At 42.9% G+C, this 23,895-nt stretch overlaps 1 protein-coding gene across 5 annotated transcripts in view; it reads left to right on the top strand.

The window, feature by feature from the left end:
• Positions 1 to 23,895, top strand: part of SIRT2 (sirtuin 2) — a 270,431-nt gene that overhangs the window by 91,331 nt on the left and 155,205 nt on the right. For all 5 annotated transcript variants that reach the window (XM_068269801.1, XM_068269799.1, XM_068269800.1 and 2 more), the window contains one exon: positions 6,110 to 6,166. In XM_068269801.1, coding sequence (XP_068125902.1) covers positions 6,110 to 6,166 — 57 coding nt within the window. The remainder of the gene's footprint in view (positions 1 to 6,109; positions 6,167 to 23,895) is intronic.

Here is a 23,895-nt window from a genome sequence, read left to right as displayed (position 1 = left end):
TAGTAGTCCATTGTGGGTAACCACAAATGTTCATTTATAACTGAATTATTGCAAATTTCCTTTTGTTTTAAGAAGGCAATTACACCAAGTCATGTTAATTAATGGGCTAGTTTTGTTCGCAGGCAGAAAAAAAACTGACATTCTGCATCATGACTCTGTACATTTTGTCAGTTTTTTGTATCAATTACATCAGCTGCTATGAAAAAAACGCGTGCGTTTTCCTGCATAGAGACACACTTGGTGTGCAGAAAAAGTATGCAGAAAAACGCCCGCGGAAAACTGAAAGTCAAGTGTGTTCCCTGCCTAAAAGTTTCTTATATTTTATACATTACTGTTTTATTACAAAGGAGAGAGGTAGTCCTATTGTTTCTCTGCACTATACTGTTTTAGTAAAAATATAGAACACGCTGCCAGTTGGATTCTAGACAAGCTAGCAGTTTTTTGTAAAATAGTTTTAAAATTCTGGTAGCTTAAAAAGCAACGTTCTAACCGAAATCTAAATCTAGTTATTGTTTACAAATGTCATGCAATGAAACCTTTAGTTATCTTACCTAAAATCAATTACTGAATTACTCTCTCACGTCACAGAGCTAATGCTTGTGATATTCTGGTAGTTATTTTTTTTTGTTCTTAAGTTTGTCTGAACTAGGAGTATGAAGGCTGACAACTTTATTTTCTTTAAAAGAAAAAAACCTCTCTGACTGTCTTGCTGATCTTTTGGCTTCGCTGTCTGCCTCACATATCCAAAACAAACATGAAGCCACTTCAGTGATAACATTTGACATTCATACTTGTTCTAGGTCAGCAATTCCGAAAGTAATAGCAGAGGGTTAGTACAGGAGTAATTTCAATAGAAAGTAAACAATGGAGTCTTACATTTTCCTTTCAGTTCCAATGTCTTTCACTCTTCAGAAATGTTTTTTCTTGTAAAAACAACTTTTAGTTAATGGAGTTTTATTAGCTTTATTTACAATAGCGGTGCCGTAGTGTTTTCCTTACTTTCGGCCATAAACAGAATGTTGCATACCTGTTAAAGTGTCCACTACTGATATAATCTTACCAAATGTATACATTTGCCTTCTTAAAACTGAAGGTATTTGCGATAATTCAGCTGTAAGTGAGCAACTGTGGTTTCCCATAATGCATCACTCTAGAATGTGCAAATCATCTCTTTATGCCCTTGAAAGCAAGGCTGTACATCCAAATCCGCTGGTGTATAGTGAGCCTGTAGCTAATACATTTTACAGAGCCACACCAATCTAACATATATTGCACCCGGAATGCATTCACAGTGCATCACTTTTTTAACATTTTGTTATGTGTTATGTATTTTGTTATGTAATAATAATATAATCATCCTTGAGATGGTTCTGCAACTTAATTGGAGTCCACCACTGGTAAATTCAGTTGATTTGGAACATTGTTCAAACAAGATTTGGAAAAACACACACCTGTCTATAGAAGGTCTCGATGTTGACAGTTCAGGTCAGAGACAAACCAAGCACGTAATCAGTCATTGGCCTCAGTTCACTAAGCTTATCTCCTGTCTTTAATAACGTTTCTAGAGTGGTCACCATGGTGATGAGGCATGTCGTATTCAAGAAACATTTTACCTCAGGCAAACCTAAAGTTAACTCTTCTGTCTTTAAGTTAACTCTTCAATTCTTAAAATAACTCCACAGTTAAAGACAGGCTGTTTATTAACTGCGTGTGAAAATAACTACAGAGGAGGTAAATTAACTACAAAGGAGGTAACTTAAGGAATGAAGAGATAAGATAACTCTCTTACTGTGTGGAGGTAAGTTTTCTCTTGCCTTATCTCCAGCATGATCTTAGTGAATTGAGGCCATTGTCTGTGAACTTCCCAGACAGAATAGTCTGGAGGCACAAATCTGGGGAAGGTTACAGAAAAATGTCTGCTGCGTTGAAGGTCCCAATGAGTACAGTAGCCTCCATCATCCGTAAGTGGAAGAAGTGCAAAACCACCAGGACTCTTCCTACAGCTGGCTGGCCATCTAAACTGAGGGGTTGGGGAGAAGGGCTTTAGTCAGGTGACCAATAACCTGATGGTCACTCTTTCAGAGGTCCGCTGTGGAGAGGAGAACCTTCCAGAAGGACAACCATCTCTGCAGCAATCCACCAATCAGGCCTGTATGAAGGAAGCCACTACTTGGCAAAAGGCCCCTGAAGGAATCTCGGACCATGAGAAACAAAAGTCTCTGGTGCGATGAGACAAATATTGAACTCTTTGGTGTAAATGCTAGGTGTCACGTTTGGAGGAAACCAGACACCGCTCATCACCATGCCAATACCATCCCTACGGTGAAGCATGGTGGTGGCAGCATCATGCTGTGGGGATATTTTTCAGCGGTAGAAACTGGGAGACTAGTCAGGATAAAGGGAAAAAAGACTGCAGCAATGTACAGAGACCTCCTGGATGAAAACCTGATGCAGAGTGCTCTTGAACTCAAATGCAAAATTATAGAAAAAGGTAACCTTGCTCATCATCTCTTCAAAAATGTGTTATTTTATTAATGTAAATATCAAGAAATGCACACAAGTAGTTAAAAACACCCTCATAAAAACACATTATGGCCACATAAGATGTTCAACACCATAGCTGGCTGTGTATTTGTGTAATGTGTACCCATTCAGCTTAACCACTTAATCCACCAGTACAGTATATCTACGTAATCTGTGGGCTCATCCAAGCTACAACCACGTAGATATACGTTTTGTACTGGTGCCATCCCTGTGCATGATCAGGCGCTCCCGTGCATGCCCCCGGCACTTTAAGCTGCATTACTAATTGGTCTAAGGGAAAATAAGTCCCTTTAACCAATTAGCGCCCCCCCCCCTCCGCGGATGAACGATCACTGCTGTAGCAAACAGCAGTGACCCTTCATCTCACCCCCTCCTGGCTGAGATCTGTTTAAAAAAGCATGTCCAGCAAGCCTGGCTCACCTCTCCTTTATCCAGCGATGATCCTGCAGCAGCAGCCTCTGTATTCAGCTTCACAGCCACCTCCGTACTGCCCCGTACAAGAGGCCCAGCTTGATGACGTCACCAAGCCGGGACTCGTGTATGGGCAGTATGGAGGTGGCTGTGAAGCTGAATACAGAGGCTGCCGCTGCAGGATCATCGCTGGATAAAGGGGTCTGGGCTTTTAATGTATAGTCCTGGGGTGGAGATCCTAATTATTGGGGCACATATGGCTAGCCATACACCAGAAAAGTTAGCTCTCTCCAGTTTAAACTGTGAGATGAGCTAACACAAGGGCACATCTGGCTAGCTATGCTTTGGGGGAGGGGGGCTAATAACAGGGTCACATCTGGCTATATATACATAGGCGGGGCTGACCTAATGCCAGGGGCACATCTGGCTATATACTGGGGGGGGGGCTAATTCCTGGGGCACATCTGGCTATCTATACTGGGAGAGCCTAATACCAGGGGACACATCTGACCATACTGGGGGGGGGCGGATATTGGGGGACACATCTGGCTATACTGAGGTGTTGATACTGGGGACACATCTGGCTATCTACCTTTGGGGGGGGGGGGGGGGTAGGCTAATACTGGTGGCATGTTTTTATATACGGTAGCTCTTTTTATTTTTCAACTAGAATTGGTAAAACTGAGAAATAATGCATTTTTTCTTTTTTTTTTTCCCACTAAAATGTATAGAAAACAACATTTTTCATGGGACAAAATACCCCCCAATGAAAGTCTAATTTGTCCTGAAAAAAACGATATCTAGATCATTTAGGTATCATGAGTGAGGATAAAGTTATGGCCGATTTAAATAGGGACATAGCTAAAACGTCAAAACCACTCTGGTCCATAAGGGGAAAACAAGGTCTGGATGCGAAGTAGTTAACAAACACTCATGGGATCCCCATTCATACAAATTGATTGCCTTCAGATAGCCTTCATAGACATACAATTTCGGATGTAAGAAAAATGGTTTTTCTTACAACCGAAATTGTATGTCTGTGATCTCAATTGACACTTCGTCTCAAGGCCTAGGAGTATTTCCCATGTCTGATGGTTTTCTCACTCCTGGTAGATAGTAGAGCATTATGCAGTGTTTATTAAAGCAATAAATATACAGGGCTCTATAACCCTTTTGTGTCTTGCAACATGATGAACTAAATGTAAACCAGTTCCATTTGTCACTGTAATTACTAGTCTACCAATTCTGTATTATGTACCAGTGTCTATATTTGTTTATACCATTGTCTGTATGATTATGTGCCCCATGTTTTATTTCTTACTCTTTCTTACCCAAATATGTTGGCACCTTTTTAAAAAACAACAATCATAAAAGTAAGATTATACAAACAAGATTGTATCATTAGTGTGCACCTAACCTAGCAGCTAACAGCTCTGTACAGATTAGTCTGTGGACAAGTTAGAGTAGAATGGTGGCTACATCTTCTATTTTTTTGGGATACAGACACTCTCAGATATTTATTGCCCTCTAGATTCCCATCATAGAGATTTTCTCATGATTCCTGTTATTATTGAGCACTGGTGCAAGAAGTGAATTTATATACGTATTAACACTTACTCACTGCACCATATGTATATTTTTGTCTGTCCTTAAAGATTTTTACCTCCTTTCCATTTCTCAATGGCAAAAGTCACTGAAAAAAATCTACAGTTAATTTCCAGTGGTAGTGGCTGGATTGTGTACATGTTCTGATACAGGAGACCAAGGTTTGAATCTCTGCTCTTCCTGTTCCTTAACCCTAACTCTAAGTCAGCACCTATTCAGTAATGAGTCCTTGGGGAAGACTCCCTTACACTGCAGGGTGGCCTACTGCACCCTAGTGGCTGCAGCTCTCAAGCTTTTTCAGTCCAACAGGAGAAAAGTAGCATACAAATGTTAGGATTATGTATATGAACTATTAGTTGATATCACAGTGTTACCCAGGTATGTATTTGGTTGTTTGTGGCTCCACCCAATTTTTCTAGCCTTTACACACAGTCACTCAATGACCACGTTTGTGAGCTTTGGGGTCCTTGGCATCAATCATTTAAATTTTCCCATTGAAAAGAAACTAACCTCATTAGCGGTTTGTGTCTCCATCCCGAGCCACCTGAACCCGTGTCACCTAATGACCAATTGTAGCAGGCTTGAAAATCAATATCCCCTTCAAAATCAATAGGTGAGTTTTGATTGGCTGTTGTAAGCTCCACCCACTTTTCTGAGTCACCCAGTGATCCAAGTGTGCCAAGTTTGAAAAACGTACGATTAACAGTCTCTAAGAATGGCTGCAGTTAACTTTTTCCCATTTAAAATGAACGGCTAAAATTTGATTGGTTGTTTTATGCTCCGCCCCATTCCCTGAATTTGTAACCTCAATGACCAATTGTGCCAAGTTTGGGGACTATGGGTTTATTACCGTGAGAATGGTAGCCTTTTACATTTTTTTTCCATTGACGTGAATGTGTGAAATCTGATTGCCTGTTTGTGGTTCCGCCCTGGTGTGCAGGTAGGACATGAGACCCCCAGAACATATTTTCCCAGGTAGTAAGGGATTTGTAGATCACGTTTTGAACATACTGAACTGTATGTTTATTGAGGAGGTAAATCTCAAATTTACCTCTAATTTTAGATGTTTAAAACTTTTCACATTTTGGCTGCTTCTACAGTTCATTGTGGTACCTTTTCTCAAAAGACCTTTGTTTCAGTGTGACCACCCTTAACAAAAGGTTACTGCTAACTGACTGAGCAATAGCTATCCTAAATTCCCCATGGGTTGCACTGGTTTCATGCTGAACTAAATGACTAGTTAGAATAATTCCTATACAACCAATTTATCATTTATACTTTTTGTTTTTCTTTTACCTTACTAGTTCAAACTACTCTCTTTTCATGCACCAATGTTTTTTGTCAGTTTCAACCTTTCTCCACTTTGTTCAAAACTAAAATACAAGTTTTGCTCTGAGTTTCTTGCTAAATAGTTGTTGTAAGCTAAACTATCAATCACCTCAAAAAATACTTTTATAGTGTTATTAGTCCATAACTAAACATGCGTTTGATTTAATTTCATGTTTTGTATGCATTGCCCAAATGTAATCTGTTGAATTCTCTTTTATAGCAAAACCCAGAACCATTTTTTGCTCTTGCAAGGGAGCTTTACCCTGGTCAGTTCAAGGTGAGTAGAAAAGAGTGAATGTAATATTTTATTACAGAGTGACGATATTAGGATTGTGTTTTTAAGAAGGTATAAAAATGTAAATTGATTTCTCCTAGCAAAGTTGTTCACAAAAAATATAAAGTTAAGCCTGTTAACATGGTAATATCAAGCAGAGTAGATAACTCTTGAGCAGATGTTGTGCACCTTATTTTAGTGTTTAAGTGGAACATCCAGATAGTATTGATCACATTGGTCTTATGGTCCTCTTATATGTGGGAAATCACTTCCCAGCTCACCAAGAGTTAAGGTAGGCAGAATGAAACTATTCTTGTAGCATGTAGAAGTGAATTTTTTTTTTTCAACAACAACAACAACAAATAACATTTGTAAAGCGCTTTTCTCCCGTGGGACTCAAAGCGCATAAGCATGGCTCCGACCATCGTGGTACAGGGGAAGAATTTTATAAATCTGGAAATGCCAGGCTAAACAGGTGGCTTTTCAGTCTGGATTTGAATAGCTCCAGGGATGGTGCTGTCTTTACTGGGTGTGGTAGGGAGTTCCAAAGAGTAGGGGCAGCATGACAGAAGGCTCTGTCTCCAGATTTTTTGAGGTGCACTCTGGGAGTGACCAAGTTTATAGAACTTGCTGATCTGAGGTTGTGAGAGGTGTGGTGCAGCTTCAGCAAGTCCTTCATGTATACAGGGCCCAGATTGTGCAGGGATTTGAATGTCAGCAGTCCAATCTTGAAGAGTATTCTCCATTCTACTGGTAGCCAGTGCAGTGAGCGAAGGATCGGTGTAATGTGACAGTGGCGAGGCTGGTTTGTTAGCAATCTGGCAGCAGCATTCTGCACTAATTGCAGGCGACGCAGGTCTTTTTTGGGGAGGCCAGCATAAAGGGCATTGCAGTAGTCCAGCCGTGATGTGATGAAGGCGTGGACTAGGGTTTGAAGATCCTCTGGGGGAATCAGATGTTTAATCTTTGCAATGTTCTTCAGATGAAAGAAGGAAGATTTAACTACAGATGAAATTTGGTTTCTGAAACTCAATTCCCCATCGATTAGTACGCCAAGGCTGCGCACAAGGTTGGAGCTGTTTATGTCTGAATTCCCAATCCTGATTGGTGTTGCTTTAGGATAGAGCGGTTTTGATGGCGAGCACTGGCTTTGGACAAACAGGACCTCAGTTTTGTCAGCATTCAGTTTCAACCAGTTGTCATTCATCCATGCCTGAAGCTCAGCTAAGCAAGAGTTTATTTTTGGGGTAGGGTCTGTTCCACCAGGTTTGAAGGACAGGTATAGCTGTGTGTCATCGGCGTAGCAGTGGTACGTCAGGCCATGTCGTTGGATAAGTGTACCGAGTGTCAACATGTAGATTGCAAACAGCAGAGGGGATAGGATTGATCCTTGTGGCAATCCGAATTGTAAAGGTGCAGGTTTGGACATTATAGGTCCTAGGGATACTCTCTGTGTTCTGTCAGTCAGGAATGATCTGAACCACTGGAGGACTGATCCACAGATGCCACAGTACTCCTGCAGTCTGTTAAGCAGGATTTCATGGTCAACTGTATCAAAAGCAGCTGAGAGATCCAACAGGATTAGGATGGAGCATTCCCCTCTGTCCCTTGCCATGAGCAGATCGTTGCAGACTTGGATGAGGGCTGTTTCACAGCTGTGGTGTTTCTTAAAGCCAGATTGTAGAGGGTCCAGGATGTTGTTTACTGACAGCCTGGTTTCAAGTTGCAGATAGACAGCCTTTTCAATAACTTTACCTAAGAAGGGGAGGTTGGAGACAGGTCTGTAGCTGCTCATAGCATCTGGATCCATGGAAGGTTTTTTGAGAAGGGGCTTGATGATTCCTTCTTTTAGAGAGGTAGGAAACCTCCCTGCTTGCAGAGAGCAATTTACTATTTTGTGAAATGCTGGACCAAGCAGGTCAGGGCATTTCAGCATATGTTTAGTTGGCCCAGGGTCCAGGTCGCAGGTTGTCTGGCGGAGACGACAGAGGGTGTCTGAGATCTCTTCCTCACTAATACTTTTGAAATCAGTCCAGGGTGTTAGGTTGTTTTTGCAGCTATTTCCATTAGTTGCATGAGTCTTGGGTGCTGTGGACTGAATGAGAGACCGAATAGAAGATACTTTGTCAGCAAAGTAGCAGGCAAATTTCTCACATAGCTCGTTTGACAAAATATAAGAGAACATATTTAATAAAACAGAAATCCTTGGATTCTCTCAGCTTCTACTTAATTGGTGGTGGGAATATAAAGAGGAAAACAAAGAACATGTTAAAGATATCTTCCTATTCTGGGAGGCGGCCAAACCTACCATTAGGGGTAAAATTATTAGCTACATTGCAGGAAAACGCAAGCAATCCCATGAAACATATACTAAATCCCTGGACGAGTTACGATTGGCACACAGAGCATATCTAGATAATCCTACTCCAGAGTTTAGGATGAAGTGGCTGAAGGCTAAATCTATCTCGGACGCAAATTTTAAGAGCAGGGAAATGTACGTAAAATCGTATAAAGACCTGTACTATTATAAATTTAGTAATAAAATGAGCACCTTATTGTCAAAGTTGGCTAAACCCCCCCATCAATCAACCGTAATTGCATCACTGCGCTCCCCTGCAGGTCAAATTATAAATAATCCCAAGGAAATTAATTCCTGCCTCTTTGATTTTTACAAAGATCTATATATGAAATCAGCGGGTAAGGGATCATTGGAGAAAGGACTAGAGCTATTAGCTAAAATCTCACTTCCCACGCTTTCGGAAGACGAACTGTCTGAACTGAATGCTCCAATTACGGAGGGAGAGATTAGCGATGTCATAAAGCAACTAAAAAACAGAAAATCCCCAGGCCCAGATGGGTTTACCCCTGAATTCTACAAACTTTTGCGTTCAGAATTGACCCCTTATTTGAAATCCTTATTCGATAAAATCCTAAAAGAAGGTAAATACCCAAACTTTGCAAATGTGGCCTATATAAAACTTCTCCTTAAACCAGGAAAAGATCCTATGTTATCTAGCTCTTATCGTCCAATTTCTTTGATTAATCAAGACTTGAAGCTTCTCTCCAAAATTGTAGCAGATAGGCTTGCAAACATATTACCCAGGCTGATTGATTCAAATCAAGTAGGTTTTATACGTAACCGTTCGGCAGTGGCAAATATACGCAAACTTTTGCTGGTACAGGACTATGTAAAGGCCTACCCTAAAACATGCAAAAATAGTGCAATTCTTTTAATAGACGCCGAAAAGGCATTTGACAATGTAGATTGAGGATGGCTAAATTTGGTATTGGACAAAATGGGTTTTGATGGGTCAATACGTAAATTGATTATGGCAATGCATACTGCCCCGGGAGCAAGGATATATACCCCAGGCTTTTTATCTAACACCATAACCCTGGAAAAGGGGACTCGTCAAGGATGCCCGTTGTCACCTTTACTATTTAACTTGGCATTGGAACCAATGGCTAGGTTATTAGCAACAGAAAATGAAGGAATAGATATTGGAGGACTTAAGGTGACACAGGCTCTGTTCGCAGACGACGTGCTTCTATTCATGAATGACCCTAATACCCAATTACCCCGGATACTTAAAGTGATTCAAGAAATTGGGGACCATAGTGGCTTTAAAATAAATATTGCAAAGAGTGAGCTTATGTTTTTATCTCCGTCAGCGCCTTTAATCGACAGAGCCCAAATACCAGTGAAGGTTTGCATGCAAGTTACCTACCTGGGAATAAAGTTCCATAAAGATATCAATCAACTTTATGCGTTGAATTACCAACCTCTCATCTCGGATATTAAAAGACAATTACTAAGTTGGGAAACACTACCTATAAACCTTATGGGAAGAGCGGCCCTAATAAAATCAGTCAGTTTTGGAAGGCTACTTTATCCCCTACAAACACTGCCTCTGTTATTAAAACATATAGATATACAAACTCTTAATAGAGCCTTTTCAAATTTTCTTTGGAAACGTAGGAAGGTTAAAATTGCACTCTCTAAGCTTCACCTTCCAAAAAGAGTGGGGAGGACTAGCTATCCCCAATATTCGCCGATATAACTTAGCTTGCCTAACCCGAAATATAAGAGATTGGATAAATGGTACTAGCCTTTATTCTAATTATACTCTTGAATCGTCCTTTGCAGAACCTTGGGACCTGGCAGGGCTACTACATACCCCATTAAGAAACCTACCTCCTAAACTCAAAGTAAACAGAACAGTCAGAGACACAGTACTAGCATGGAAAGAAATTTGCAAATTATTTCAAATGCCCTATCGTGTGTCTAAATATATGCCCTTATGGGGTCTTCCTGGATTTCAGGCCAGCATCGCACACAGAGGCTTCTTGAATTGGCAAGAAAAAGGGATAAAAAGACTTGGGAATATTATCGATCTACGAAAAAATAGATTGATGTCATTCTCAGAGATCCGCTCCAAATATAATATTCCTAAACACCATTTCTTATATTTTGGTCAACTTCAGTCTTATGTCCGAGATGAGGGAGGCAAAGCACCGTTGATTTATTCTCTGAATGACTTTGATAGGTTCCTCTCCCCACAAACCCCTAGGCTATCTTTATCAGCAATACAATCAAAGCTACAGCAGATTCGCATCACCACTAAAGCTACCAATAATTTGACAAGGTGGTCGAGGGATATACCGGGGGAGGATATAGGAAAAAAATTTTTGGAGGGGTACCGAGTGGCTTATAAATTGATCTTGGGGGAGAACTGGAGAGAATCTCAACTAAAACTCATTCATAGAGCCATATATGCATTCAATATAAAATATAAAGTTCCCCCCCCCCCTCATTATTCCCCTGTATGCCCCAAATGTACCTGTCCAGAGGCGGACCTGTTTCACTGCTTATGGACATGCCCAGTAATTTCAACTTTCTGGTCAAAAATAGTGAACTACATGGAAACAACTTATAAAATCAGACTGGAATTAGACCCTCTCCTGATGCTATTCCATTACCACCCACTTCAGCCTGCTTCCTCGGGTGATCCCTCGACGCCCCATGTGCTCATATCCAAACTAGCACACCTAATATTAATGGCGGCTCGAAAGGTGATTCTTAATAAATGGATTTATCCCAGTGCTCCTTCAGTGTGGGACCTTAAAGAGGAACTCATTCATTTATTTAGAGTGAATCAATTAGATGCTTTAACGCATAAGGATAAAAAAACCAAGTCATTCTTTAAAACGTGGAGACAGTTTATACTGAAATCTTTTACTAAGGAAGAACTTAAAGAGATCATGTCCCCTTTTAAAGATACTAAATGGTACTTAACAGAGAAACTAATGGAAACATTAGGGAAATTAGAGATAACATAAGAGTATTCTTATCAGCTAATGGACAATCGGAGATGACAAGGGAGAAGGGAGGGGTGGGAGGGTTCGGGGGTTGAAAGGGTTTTGACCGAAATGATCTCCATATCCTAATAAGAGAGACATAGTATAAGATGAGTAATTATGCTTTATTTACAAAACAAATACTGTGTTTGTACAACAAGAAGTTGCGATTACTGTACTTTTTCCTTCTGTTTCTGAACTTTGATTATGTTGCACTTCTGTATACAAGATCTTGTCATTGACGGTCAAAAGAAAATTCAAATAAAGTTTGTTTTAAAAAAAAAAAAAAAAACCAGAAATCCTTAATATGCTTATACTATACTGGATTATACCATAAATTATTTGCAATCAGCCTACAGTTTTGACACCCCATGTAGTGAAATCCATACCACTCCTTGCCACTGGAGAATGAAACACAGCGCAGACTTTTCCAAAGTTAATGACAGTCAGTGTAGAGCTTAAAGAGAACCTGGGGGTGAGGTATATAGAGGATGGCTTTCCAGCTGATTTTGTGCCTCTAAAACTACGTACTTACTGCCTGATGGGTCCAGTGATGTCCCCTTGACGACGGTCATCAAGTGACACCTCTTTCTGCTCACGATGTCACACAGCGTTACACGATGGACAAGAAGTAAGCGATCGCAGTACTTTGCCCGGAGTCGTCTGAGATCTGAAAGATCTGATCTGCCATGTCCATCGCATAATGATGTGCAATCTCCGTGGGGGGCAACATCGTTTAACATGCTTTTGTTAAACGATATTGCCCATTGTTGGGTTACATCACCGCAAATATCTCGCCGTGGGTGTGGGCCTTAAAGCCGGGTCTACAAGGCACGATGTGTCTTTTCTTTTTTTTAAAGATTCTTTATTTTAGAAGTTTTTCACATTACAGATAAAACAAACAGGAACAGAAAAAAGACAAGTGTCTTACAAAGCCTTCCTTATCCCATTTTAGACAGTGAGAGAGAACCAAGAAAAATTATGCAGCCGGTGACGACCAGTGTCACCAGCGGTGGTTAATAATCGCATCAGGGTATAAGGGTGTAATGAATGGCAATACATTCCTCCAGGAAGATGTTTCTTAAGACATTTATTTATCATATTGTTCACGTAGCTGCCCCCACGTGTACTCCAGCCTTCCCCCCTCAGTAAGCCGAGTGGTAGCAATTGTGATATGGTAGGAGGGCTCGGGGCCCATAGGGATCATACACCCGAGACCCCCACCATATGAGTATTAAACCATATCACGTATCCGGCTGTGTATCCTAGTTGCCTTGCATCCTCCAGGGTGTTGGCAATCTTAGGTAAGCACAGGACAAACAGATAGACAGAGACATTCAGAGGTAAAGAAGAAAGAGGACAAAAAAGGAAAAGAAGGTTCGGTCAGAAGTAAAGCTATTGCTAAATGTGCTAGTTCGAGAGGGCCCAGAAGCCGCCTATTGAGATGTTAAATCAGAGGCCTCCCCCTCCCCCCCCCCCCCCCCCCCGCGAAGGGTGAGGTGATGGGGGGGAGCCCCCTTGGTTCACCCACCCAGACGCCCAACACCAGGGGTATCGTCCCTATATACTCTACAACTTATCTCATAAACCTCTTATAGTCATCCGTCTCCTCGAATTCAGACCAGAGGGCCCACGTCCTGCTAAATTGTTCGTCTCGTTTGTGTATTGTCGATGTGATATTCTCCATTTGTTTAATACTCTTAATCTCCTGTATCCATTCCTTCACTGAGGGAGACTGCGTCGTTTTCCAATGCCGTGCTATCAATATTCTGGCAGCATTGATAAGGTGTTTGGACAAAGATTTTTTATATTTTCCAAGGCGTCGTGGTGTATTATGGAGCAAATAGTACGTCGGATCATCTGAAGAGGCTACACCTGTAATTTCAGATATAAGCGCTCGAACAGAGTTCCAATATTCAGAGAGTTGGGGACACTCCCAGAACATATGGAGGAATGTACCACTGTGGGTTCTACATCTCCAGCACACATCACTAGAGCCAGGAAACATTTTAAAGAGCCTAGCTGGTGTGTGATACCATTGTATCAGGAATTTATATCCAGACTCCTGGATCCGTGCAGATAAAGAGGATTTATGGGCTAGGATTACAATTTTCTGCCATTGGGTATTAGTGAAGGATTTACCGACTGTGGTTTCCCACCGTAGGCGGATAGCATTAGTGGCTTCGGTATCTGCCACTAGCATCAAGTAGACCTGGGAGATGCTCTGTGTGACAACACCCTCCGCAGAACAAATGGTCTCAAATGGTGAAGGGGCTCGATCAAAGTCGGCTCTACTGCCCAAACTGAGCAGAAAGTGCTTAAATTGTAAAAAAGACCATTCATCTGCTTTGGGTAGTTGGAGAATAGATCTCAGTGAGTTGACACCTCGCCATTCCTTATTATGTATTAAATGATGAGCTCTAACTGTATGGGTTCCACGCCATTGTTTGTATGCGGAGGCATGAAGCACAAGGGGGAATCTTGGATTATCTAGCAAAGGAGTCAAAGGGGAGGGCCAGGGGCTGATATCCGGTCGTTTACGGAACTTACATAGTGTCAGTAAAGAACTTACTTACCAGTGGGTGATCAATGCTTCGAGTATCTGACTTTTTATTGCATGTCCATGGAAGATGTGTCAGGTGGGGTGAAGTCATAGCCTTTTCCATGTTAACCCACTGCTTGTGTTGTGCGTGTCTGTTCCAGTCAATTATGCGGATAAGAGCTGCTGCAGCATGATATAGCTGGAGATCAGGGATGGCCAAGCCCCCTTCTGCCTTGGATTGAGTGGAGATCGCGTAGCGAATCCTAGGGGGTTTACTTTTCCATATAAATTTATTGAAACATTTGCGGATTTCTATGAAAAAGGACGAGGGCACTAAGATCGGAAGGGTCTGAAAAATATATAAGAAGCGAGGGAGGAGATTCATTTTTATTATATTTATCCTGCCAAACCAGGAAAACCTAGTAAGATCCCACCTTTGTAGATCTTGCTTTACCTTAACTAAGAGAGGGGTATAGTTTAATTGAAAAGTCTCTGCTAAATTACTGGGGATTTTGGTACCTAAGTATGATAGAGCTCGGGGTGACCATTTAAATGGGAAGTTAGATTCCAGTACAGATTTTGTGGTCAGGTCTAAGTTGATGTTAAGGGCCTCGCACTTATCATAGTTGATTTTGAAATTTGACAAACGGCCAAAGGTCGAGAACTCTCGTAGTAGGTTGGGCAAGGAGATGTGAGGGGAGGTGATATAAAAAAGTAAATCGTCCGCGTATGCGGCCATTTTGTGCTCTGTTGTATCTACCTGGAGCCCCTTAATATCGGGATTGGCCCGAATAGTGCGTAATAGTGGCTCAATTGTCAGAGCAAATATAAAGGGGGACAGGGGACATCCCTGGCGCGTGCCGTTGGCTATGTTAAAGGGGTGAGAGAGCTCTCCATTAACTTTAACCCTAGCGCAGGAGGATCTATATAGGGCCATAATACGTGTCAGCGCTGTTTGAGCTAGTCCGATATGTATCAGGGTGCCTTTCAAGAATTCCCAATGGACACGATCGAAGGCCTTCTCCGCATCAGTAGATAATAGCATCATAGGTGAGGCCTTCGACCGTGCCCAGTGAACCGCTCCCAGTGTGCGTATGGTGTTGTCACGCGCCTCGCGCGTCGGGATGAACCCGGTTTGGTCATAGTGCACTAGCTGGTTCATATGGGGAGAAAGCCTATTCGCGATAATTTTAGCGTATATTTTTAGGTCCAGATTTAGCAAGGATATAGGGCGATAGTTAGGGCATACTGCTGGGTCTTTGCCCTGTTTATGAATTACCGTAATGTGAGACATTGTCATGTCCGCTGGAAAGGATGCCTGGTATTCATCCTCCGTGATTGAATTAAGGGCGTTAAGGAGATGGGGGTATAGAGGGTCAAAATATTGTGCATAGTAATCCCTGGGGAAGCCGTCCGGTCCCGGAGCCTTTCCCGTCGGCATTTGTGCCAGGGCCATTTTAAGTTCTGAAAGAGTAAGTGGGGCTTCTAATTCCTCTATATCAGCTTCCGAGAGTCTAGGCATCCCTGAGGTCTCCAGGTATCTTCTAATTCTATCCATTAGCATTAATCTAGTCTCATCCGAGGATTCCCGGGGGAGATTATAAAGTGTATCATAGAATGCCCTAAATGTCTTGGCTATTGAAGAAGTCCTGTGGTGTTTCCTGGATGCGGAGTCATTAATGAATGGGACATAGTTTCCTGTCTGTTGTGACCGAAGGGCCCTAGCGAGTAAACGACCACACTTATTTCCATACTCATAATAGTATTGTTTGCATCGTGTGGCTGCATAGCGAGCTTTGAAGAATAAGAGGGATTTGAGTTTTTCCCTTTCAGTAGTTAGAGCCCTCAGGTCTACATCAGAGAGGGAGCTCCTATGAAGAAGCTCTAACCGTCTGATCTCCTGGAGAGATTTCTCTATAACCTCATTCCGCTCTTTTTTCAGCCTACTTCCCTCCTGAATAAATACTCCGCGGATCACACATTTGTGTGCTGCCCATATAGTCATGGGGGAGACATCTTCAGTCACATTTGTCGCAAAATAGCGTTCAAGTGCCCTATCTACCTTTGCTGAAACCTCTCTGTTGTTTAATAAGGATACATTGAGACGCCAACAGGTGGGTCCTGCTCTCTTTTCTAGTATAACAAAGGAGGCCGATACCGGAGAGTGATCGGAGATGGTGCCCTCCATCATGCGAGCGTCAGAAACCGCTGGGAGTAGGTTATGTGAGACAAAGATATAATCAATGCGTGTATACGTTTTGTGGGGGTGCGAGAAAAAGGTATATTCCTTATCGGAGGGATGTGCTATACGCCAAATGTCTACCAGCTGACGAGATTGGAGGGCCATCGCACATTTGCGGATCACCCTGTATGGTACTGCGGTTCTACCGGACGAGGTGTCTAACGCCGGATCTAGTGCAACATTCAGATCACCCCCAAGAATCAGACTGCCTTCCGCAAACTCATCTAGTTCCTCTAGGAACTTATTGAGAAAGGATTGTTGGCTAGTGTTTGGAGCATAGAATGTCCCAAATGTGAATGAACGGTCATTAATGATGCCTTTGACTAATGCAAATCTCCCCTCAGGGTCTACGAGGGACTGAATCTGAGAGATGCCTACGTGTTTGGAAAATAGGATCGCTACCCCCTTCGTTTTTGCGATTGAGGATGAGCTGTAAAAAGTCAAAGGATAATGTTTATTTGCTAGTTTCGGGTGGTCCTTCCCCTTAAAGTGGGTCTCTTGGATGAATGCTACTTGTATTTTGGAGCGTTGTAGCTCTGTCAAGAGTGCAGATCTTTTCTCGGGAATATTTAGGCCCCTGGCGTTAAACGTCTGTACTTTAAGTGATGCCATTCTCAAGCTTATTTAATCTAAAGATTATCGGCCACTGGGCGAACTCCATAAGCACAAACCGAACAGGGAAATAGAAAGATAGAGTAAGACAAAGACAGGAACATAAGAACAAAAACAGGAATCTAGGTTCCCATTTACATGGTAGGAGAAGAGAAATACTCCTCCACCATGTCACCCAATTCTGGATAGGGCTCTCCGTCCGGCCGGACGGTAGAGTTAACACTGACCTGTCCAGATTGAGGAAGGAGACAAAGCCCAACACCCCACGTGTGTGAATAGCCCACCCCTCCCGCCACATGGCATCTTTTTGGCGCCTCTGATTTGCATCCTAAATACAATACGGTCCACCTGGGGTGGCAAGGATTTTTCCTTACTTCTTCTACAGAGAGCGACATCTTATACCTGAGTGGGGTCAGGTTCGAATTCTCCCCACCTGCATATGGAGTGGTTGCCTAGGGGCAACCCATGTTTGTGAGTATAAATCCACCTTGATTTATTTTGCTTTTTTTCCTCCTTGACATACTACACCATTTGGGCTCTCGGTCTTTTGTTTTTGTCTCTAAAGTGCATGTAATATGAACAGACAACCCCCCCCCCCCCCTGCTGAAGCTGCTCTCAGGTGAAGTCATCTTATTCCACTAAGCATAAAGGTGAACTAATAACAATTGTAGCTATATCCTGGGTATACGGTACAATATCTTATTGAGCACTATCTTGAGAGCAGGCTCTATAAACGAAAGCCGTAGACTCTTCCCCGCCCGTTTTTTAAATAGTCTTCCCCTCTGTTGCGGTAGTAATTATTAGGGAAGACTATTTTAACTCTGTTGTTGACACAGCGAGATACGACATTACTCAAGGCTCTATCCCCTCCCACGCTAAGCCCCCTTTCTCTTCACTTTGTTATCCTCGGTGACCTAAGTAAATGTGGTGTTATTACATGCACTGTGATAATGTACCAAAGTCAATCATAGTGCAAAGGAGCCCCCCTGCAGCACTCACACAAGCTAGACAGCATATCACAACATGGCATGCATAAAATTAATGCCCCTATACTCGTCGGATTTATACCAGCAATAGCAAGCTTATTACAAATATCTATATACATTGCATAGTGTGGAACGCATACTAAGGGCATCTAGTCACCATATATTAAACTCGTATAGAAAAGATGGGCATGAGTACCTATGACATACCATCCAGCAGGCACGAGTATACCAAGGGGGAACCCCTCTCACCGAGGGGAAGAAAAGAGGGGAAAAAAAAAAACCCTCCCCCCTGAGAATTATAGAAAAAAACTGTATCTGGAAAGAGGGAGTTGTCAAAAAAAAGGGGGGAGGAAGAAAAAAAAGAATAATGTACCCGTGTATCCGATGAGAGCGTTTAAAACCGCGATATAGTTAAGTAGACTCGGAGGTCTCTGGCTCCTGTGAGTCATCTTGAGAGGACTGCTCCTGTGTGTTTCTTTGGCGCCTCGTGCGCTGAGGTTTGGCAAAATCCAAAGAGTCAGGGTCCCACTCTGGAACTCTAACCTCCTGCATGTCCAAGGCTTTGAAGAACTCAGGGAGATCCTTTGGGTGCCTCAAAGTGTAGGAGCTGTTTCCTCTTCGAGCCCCCAGCTGCAGGAGTGCTGAAATAAGTGGCTTAAGAGCCCGCCTCTGAGCAAGGGTAGATGGTGCTAAGTCTTGATAAAGGGAAATGGATGCCCCGTCAAAGTCAATAGTGCCAGCTTCACGTGCTGCCGTCATGACCGCCTCTTTGATGTCGAAATCATGCACCCTACATATAACATCCCTCGGTGGTTCAGATCCCTTGGGCAGCGGCCGGAGAGCCCGATGTGCACGGTCAAACTTCAGTGGGTGTTCCGCTGCCCTGTGGAGTAGACCATTGAAAATACCCCGGAGTGTAGGTTGGAGGTCCTCAGACCTCGTGGCTTCTGGCAGTCCCCTAACACGGATGTTATTCCGGCGATTTCTGTTCTGGAGGTCCTCAATCTGAGATCTCATAAAGGAGTTGAGGGTTTGTTGTTTATCGCCCTTTTCCTTCAGCTGCTTCACCTCCGTTTGTAGGGTCTGCACCTCGGTTTCCAGGGTGGTTATGCGTTGTGCGGCTGACGCAATGTCGGCTCTCACAGCGGCAATCTCCGTCTTCGTGGAGCTCAAGATATGCTCCGTCTGGTGATGCATGTCCATTTTGGTGGGCATCCCCCTCAAGAAAGCCCATAGGTCATCTAGGGTAGAGGGCGCCTCTGCGGTGCTGGAAGAGCTGTCTGAAGAAGCCGGGGCGGCCATCTTGGAGGAATTGCTTCTTGTTTTCCGGGGAGAGAAGAAGTCCCGTAGGTTGGTTCTGAGGCTCGTTGCTTCTGTTTTTTTTTTGTTGCTTTGCGTCCACCTCTGCCTGCCATACCATTTAGGGTGCTTTATGTGCGGGGTTTCAGGGTTGTATCGCCGGTAATAGTGCCATGTGGTCGGGAGCTCTGAAGGCAAGCTTCTTCACGCGGCCATGTTACGCTCCGCCCCCACGATGTGTCTTTTCAATCAAGCCGCTGAATCCGACAGGTCCGATCTCGCCATGGCCGATTCCCCGCTCGTTACCCGCGAGCAAACAATAGCAGGGAATTGAGCGGAAGATAAGCGGCACCGGCGGGGACGTGGGGGGATCGAATCCAACACGCGCGGACCGGTGGGGATGCGGCAGAGTCGATTTGGCGGCTAATCGAGCCGCCGGATCACTCAGTGTAGACCCGGCTTTATACTTTAAGCCACAGACCTTGAACAAGTATGCAGATCTGGTACTCTGGCTGAAGTCTGATTAGATTAGCCACGTTTGTTTCAGGTATCTGATTCAGACACTACTGAAGCCAGAAAGGCTGCCAGGCAACTGGTATTGTTTTACTTTCAATAGTTTTTATTGGTTTTTAAAATAGAATCAGAACAAGTTTACAGGTACAGTAGTAACTTTGAAATACATAACTTTATACAAACGTAACAGTAATGCAGGTAAAATACATCTCTGGATAAATATGATATAACGACATGGGTCACAATACTATGTGGGCTAATGGAATATATGAAACCCTGACCCAAAATTTAGCGCGTGGGGGAAATGACCCCCAGTGAGCTAGTTAGATGCTTAAAAGCTGAGTGCTAAGAGGTTTGGTAACCCAGTTGGGGGTGGCAGCAACCGCCCATTCACTCAACCGAACCGGCTGGGCGGGGCTACCCTCCCCTATTTACGATTGTAGGCTTTTGAGATCCTATCTCCAGCGAGACAGGGTCGACATTACCGACCTTTAAAGGATTGCTCTAGCATCTTAGTAGATTCTTGAGATGTAGGGTTAGCTGAGGGTAGCGTTATAACAAGTTAGATTTCCAGTACCTATACTAAGGTAATTGAGAAGGGGAGAAGAGAAAGAAAGATAAATAGAAGGGGGTTAGGGAGGGGTAGAAAAGAAGAACGAGACCACGAGAACGGGGGCCCACCAATTTTCCTCACGATTGAAGTTAAAGTTTCTGATTTAACTTGTTAGCCCAGATGGGTATAATCAGTAACGTCCTAATTATACAATTGGTTCAGGCCCAAGGATATAATTGGTAAGGGGAGCCCATATCTTATTAAATTTTTTCATCGTGTCCATTGTTTTAGCTTTAAGCTTCTCAAAAAATAGGATGTGACAAAGTCTCTGTTTAACTTGATTAAAGGATAGAGTTGTGGTGTTCCAGGAGGCTGCTATTACTAATTTTGTGGCTGTAAAGATAAAGTTAACTAGAGCATTCTGAGTAGAGGTCAGGCTCGGATACGGAAGGCCCAGAAGTGTATGGATAGGATTTTTATGGATGGGGGTGTTAAGCAGTGATGAGGCCCACGTACAAACCCTTATCCACAGTCTGTTTGCTTTTTTGCATTTCCACCACGTGTGGGTATGGGTGCCCGCCGTTGCACAACCCCTGAAACAGTTTGGCGTTGAGTTTGGTTTGATTTTTGCCAACCTTTGTGGGACTAGGTACCACCTGAATAGCAGCTTATAATTAACTTCAATTAGGTCAGCATTCACAGATACCCGAGGGATATTGTTCCAAATATCCTGTAGGTCCTCATTTGCTATACTCACTCCCAGTTCTTTTTCCCATTTTGTTATATATTCTGGTTTCCGTTCTGCTAATGTTCGTGTCAAATCTTTATATATCATGGAGAGTACTCCAGGGGAAAAGGGGTTTGTTGCACATATTGTTTCGTATGCTGTTCTACATGCAAGAGAGGAGTTATCAGGCAAATTAGATTTCATAAAATGATGTATCTGTCGATATCTGAAAACTTCCCCTTGGGGTAAGTTATGTTTCTCTTTTAAATAATCCAGTGATTTTATTCCTTGATCCGTGGTGAGATCCCAAACTCTCGTTAGTTGAGCTCTAGACCACCAGTGATAGCTAGCAGGGGATAATAAACCAGCTGGAAAGGATGGGTTGCCTAGAAAGGAAACCAGAGGTCGGTGTGGGGATATTAGCTTCCCTGAATATTTGCAACTGTCCCATATTCCAAGTGAGTTTTGGAGTATGGGGTTAGAGATTTTATTTCGCTCAGAGGGAGAGATCCAGAGGAGATTTTGTATTTTGATAGGATGAATAATATGCTCCTCAATACTCACCCAAGAGGGCTTCCCTGCATTGGCATGCCAGCTGGTCAGTGAGGCCAGCTGGGCAGCCTTATAATATAGTTTTAAGTCGGGAACACTTAAGCCTCCATTAGAGCGTTGCAGAAGTAGGTATTTTCTTTTGAAGCGGGGCTTCTTAGGACCCCAGATGAAATTAACTTTTTTTTGCAGGGTTTCGATAAATGTAGAGGGGACGGGTACCGGGAGTAACCGAAACACATAGAGGAGCTTGGGGAGGAAAGTCATTTTGACAGCTGCAATTCTGCCCATCCATGAGATTGAATACCTCTTCCAGCACTCCAGCATCTCGCAGAGTTCCCGGGATAGTGAGGGGTAATTATAGCGGAATAATGTGTCATAGGAGCTAGTGAGATATATGCCTAAGTATGGGAGTTTGCAGTCCTCAACTTGGAATTCAAAAGTGTCTTGAAGAGCTTGCATTAATGTCGGAGGTAAGGAAATATTTAGTGCTTTTGATTTTGTGGGGTTGATATGTAGTCCCGAAATGTTGCCGAATTGTGTTAACATTTTGTTTAGAGCGAGTAAGGATCTGGTAGGGCGAGTAATACACATGGTAAGATCGTCCGCAAATAGAGCGATTTTATGCATGTTGCTGCCTACCTGTATGCCCTGAATATCTGGAGAATTACGGATCAGAATGGCTAAAGGCTCGATAAGTAAGGCGAAAAGTAGTGGGGATAAGGGGCACCCCTGACGGGTACCACGTGTAATAAGGAAGGGGGATGATCTGAATCCTTGGTATGAAATTGCTGCTGATGGCGTAGAATACAAGGCCTTGATCCAATTGATCATGTTCTCGACCAAAACCCCAGTGCCGCAACACAGCTAACAGGTATGACCATGCCACAGAATCGAATGCTTTTGTGATATCTAGTGCCAGTAGCATTGCTGGGGTAGAGGTGAGATGAGCATGATGAATTAGATGCGTTAATCTGCGGACACCGTCGCCAGCTTGCCTTTGGGGCATAAAGCCTACCTGGTCATTATGTATGAGGGTAGTGATTTCGGTATTTAAGCGATTAGCCAGGACCTTAGCCAGAATTTTGATGTCCAAGTTCAATAAAGAGATAGGACGGTAGTTAGACCAGATTTGTGGGTTAGTATTTGGTTTGGGGATCATACTAATAAGTGCTGAAATGGTTTCTTGATGAAATTTCGCCCCCTTAAGGATGTTGTTGAAAGCTTTAACTAGATGTGGGGACAGAATCTTGCTAAACTTCTTATAATAAACAGCCCTAAAACCATCTGGTCCTGGTTGTTTATTTAGTTTGAGATGTTTTATTACCTGTTGGACCTCCAGTAAGGAGATTTCCTTGTCTAGGGATTCCCTTAGTCCCTCGGGGAGTGCTGGAAGAGGTATTTTGGATAAAAAGTCTCTAATCTGCGTGGGGGAGGCTTTATCAGGGGAGTTGTATAATTTTTCAAGGTTGGAGCGGAAAGTTTCGACAATTTTAATAGGGTTGGCGGACAGTTGGTTATGCTCGGTCTGTAAGGAGATGGGCTTGAAGGACAAGTCCGATTGTCTCAATCTATTAGCTAGCAAAGTGTCTGGTTTATTGCATTTAAGATAAAATTTTAGTTTGGCAGAGGTGAGTTGTTTCTCTGCCGACTCTGTCAGAGCAAGATTAAGTGCTGTTTCAGCTTTTAAAAGTTCTTTTTTGTTGTCCGGGGAAGGGGCTTCCCTAAATAAAGTGTGTGCTTCTGTAAACTTTTCCTCTAGCTTTGATAATACCTGCTGTTTTTCTTTTTTCCTTCTGGAAGCAATTTGAATAAAAGTGCCTCTAATTACTGCCTTGTGGGCTTCCCATACCGTTAGGGCAGGGATGTCAGGATCAAGACCATTGAGAGTAAAGTATTCAGTTAATTGTCCACTTATCTGTTTTGTGATATTTTCGTCCGTGAGGAGATATTGATTCAAGGCCCAGCGGAATTCAGCCGGGCGTTGAATCAGAGAGGAAAGCACAATAACATACATGTTATGGTCAGACCAAGGCGTAGGGCAAATTTTAGCTGATTTAACTGAGGGTAGCAGGGAGGATAGAGTCCAGCAGTGATCAATTCTGGAAAAGGAGGAGTGAGCACTGGAATAGAATGTGAATTCCTTCTTACAAGGATTCAGCTCTCGCCAGATATCAATTAATTTAAGCGACTTGAATGCTGACCTAATTGTTTCAGTCTGTTTCGTATTCCCTGAGTCTGAGACCCCTTTCGGCGTTTGTTTATCCCAGAACGGGTGTAGACAATGGTTGGTATCTCCACAGATAAGGAGAAATCCTTTGCTATGTTTATTTACTACATTGAGAAGATGT

Source organism: Hyperolius riggenbachi, chromosome 2, assembly GCF_040937935.1.
Source record: "Hyperolius riggenbachi isolate aHypRig1 chromosome 2, aHypRig1.pri, whole genome shotgun sequence".
Taxonomy (NCBI): domain Eukaryota; kingdom Metazoa; phylum Chordata; class Amphibia; order Anura; family Hyperoliidae; genus Hyperolius; species Hyperolius riggenbachi.
This window is presented reverse-complemented; position numbering and strand designations above follow the sequence as displayed.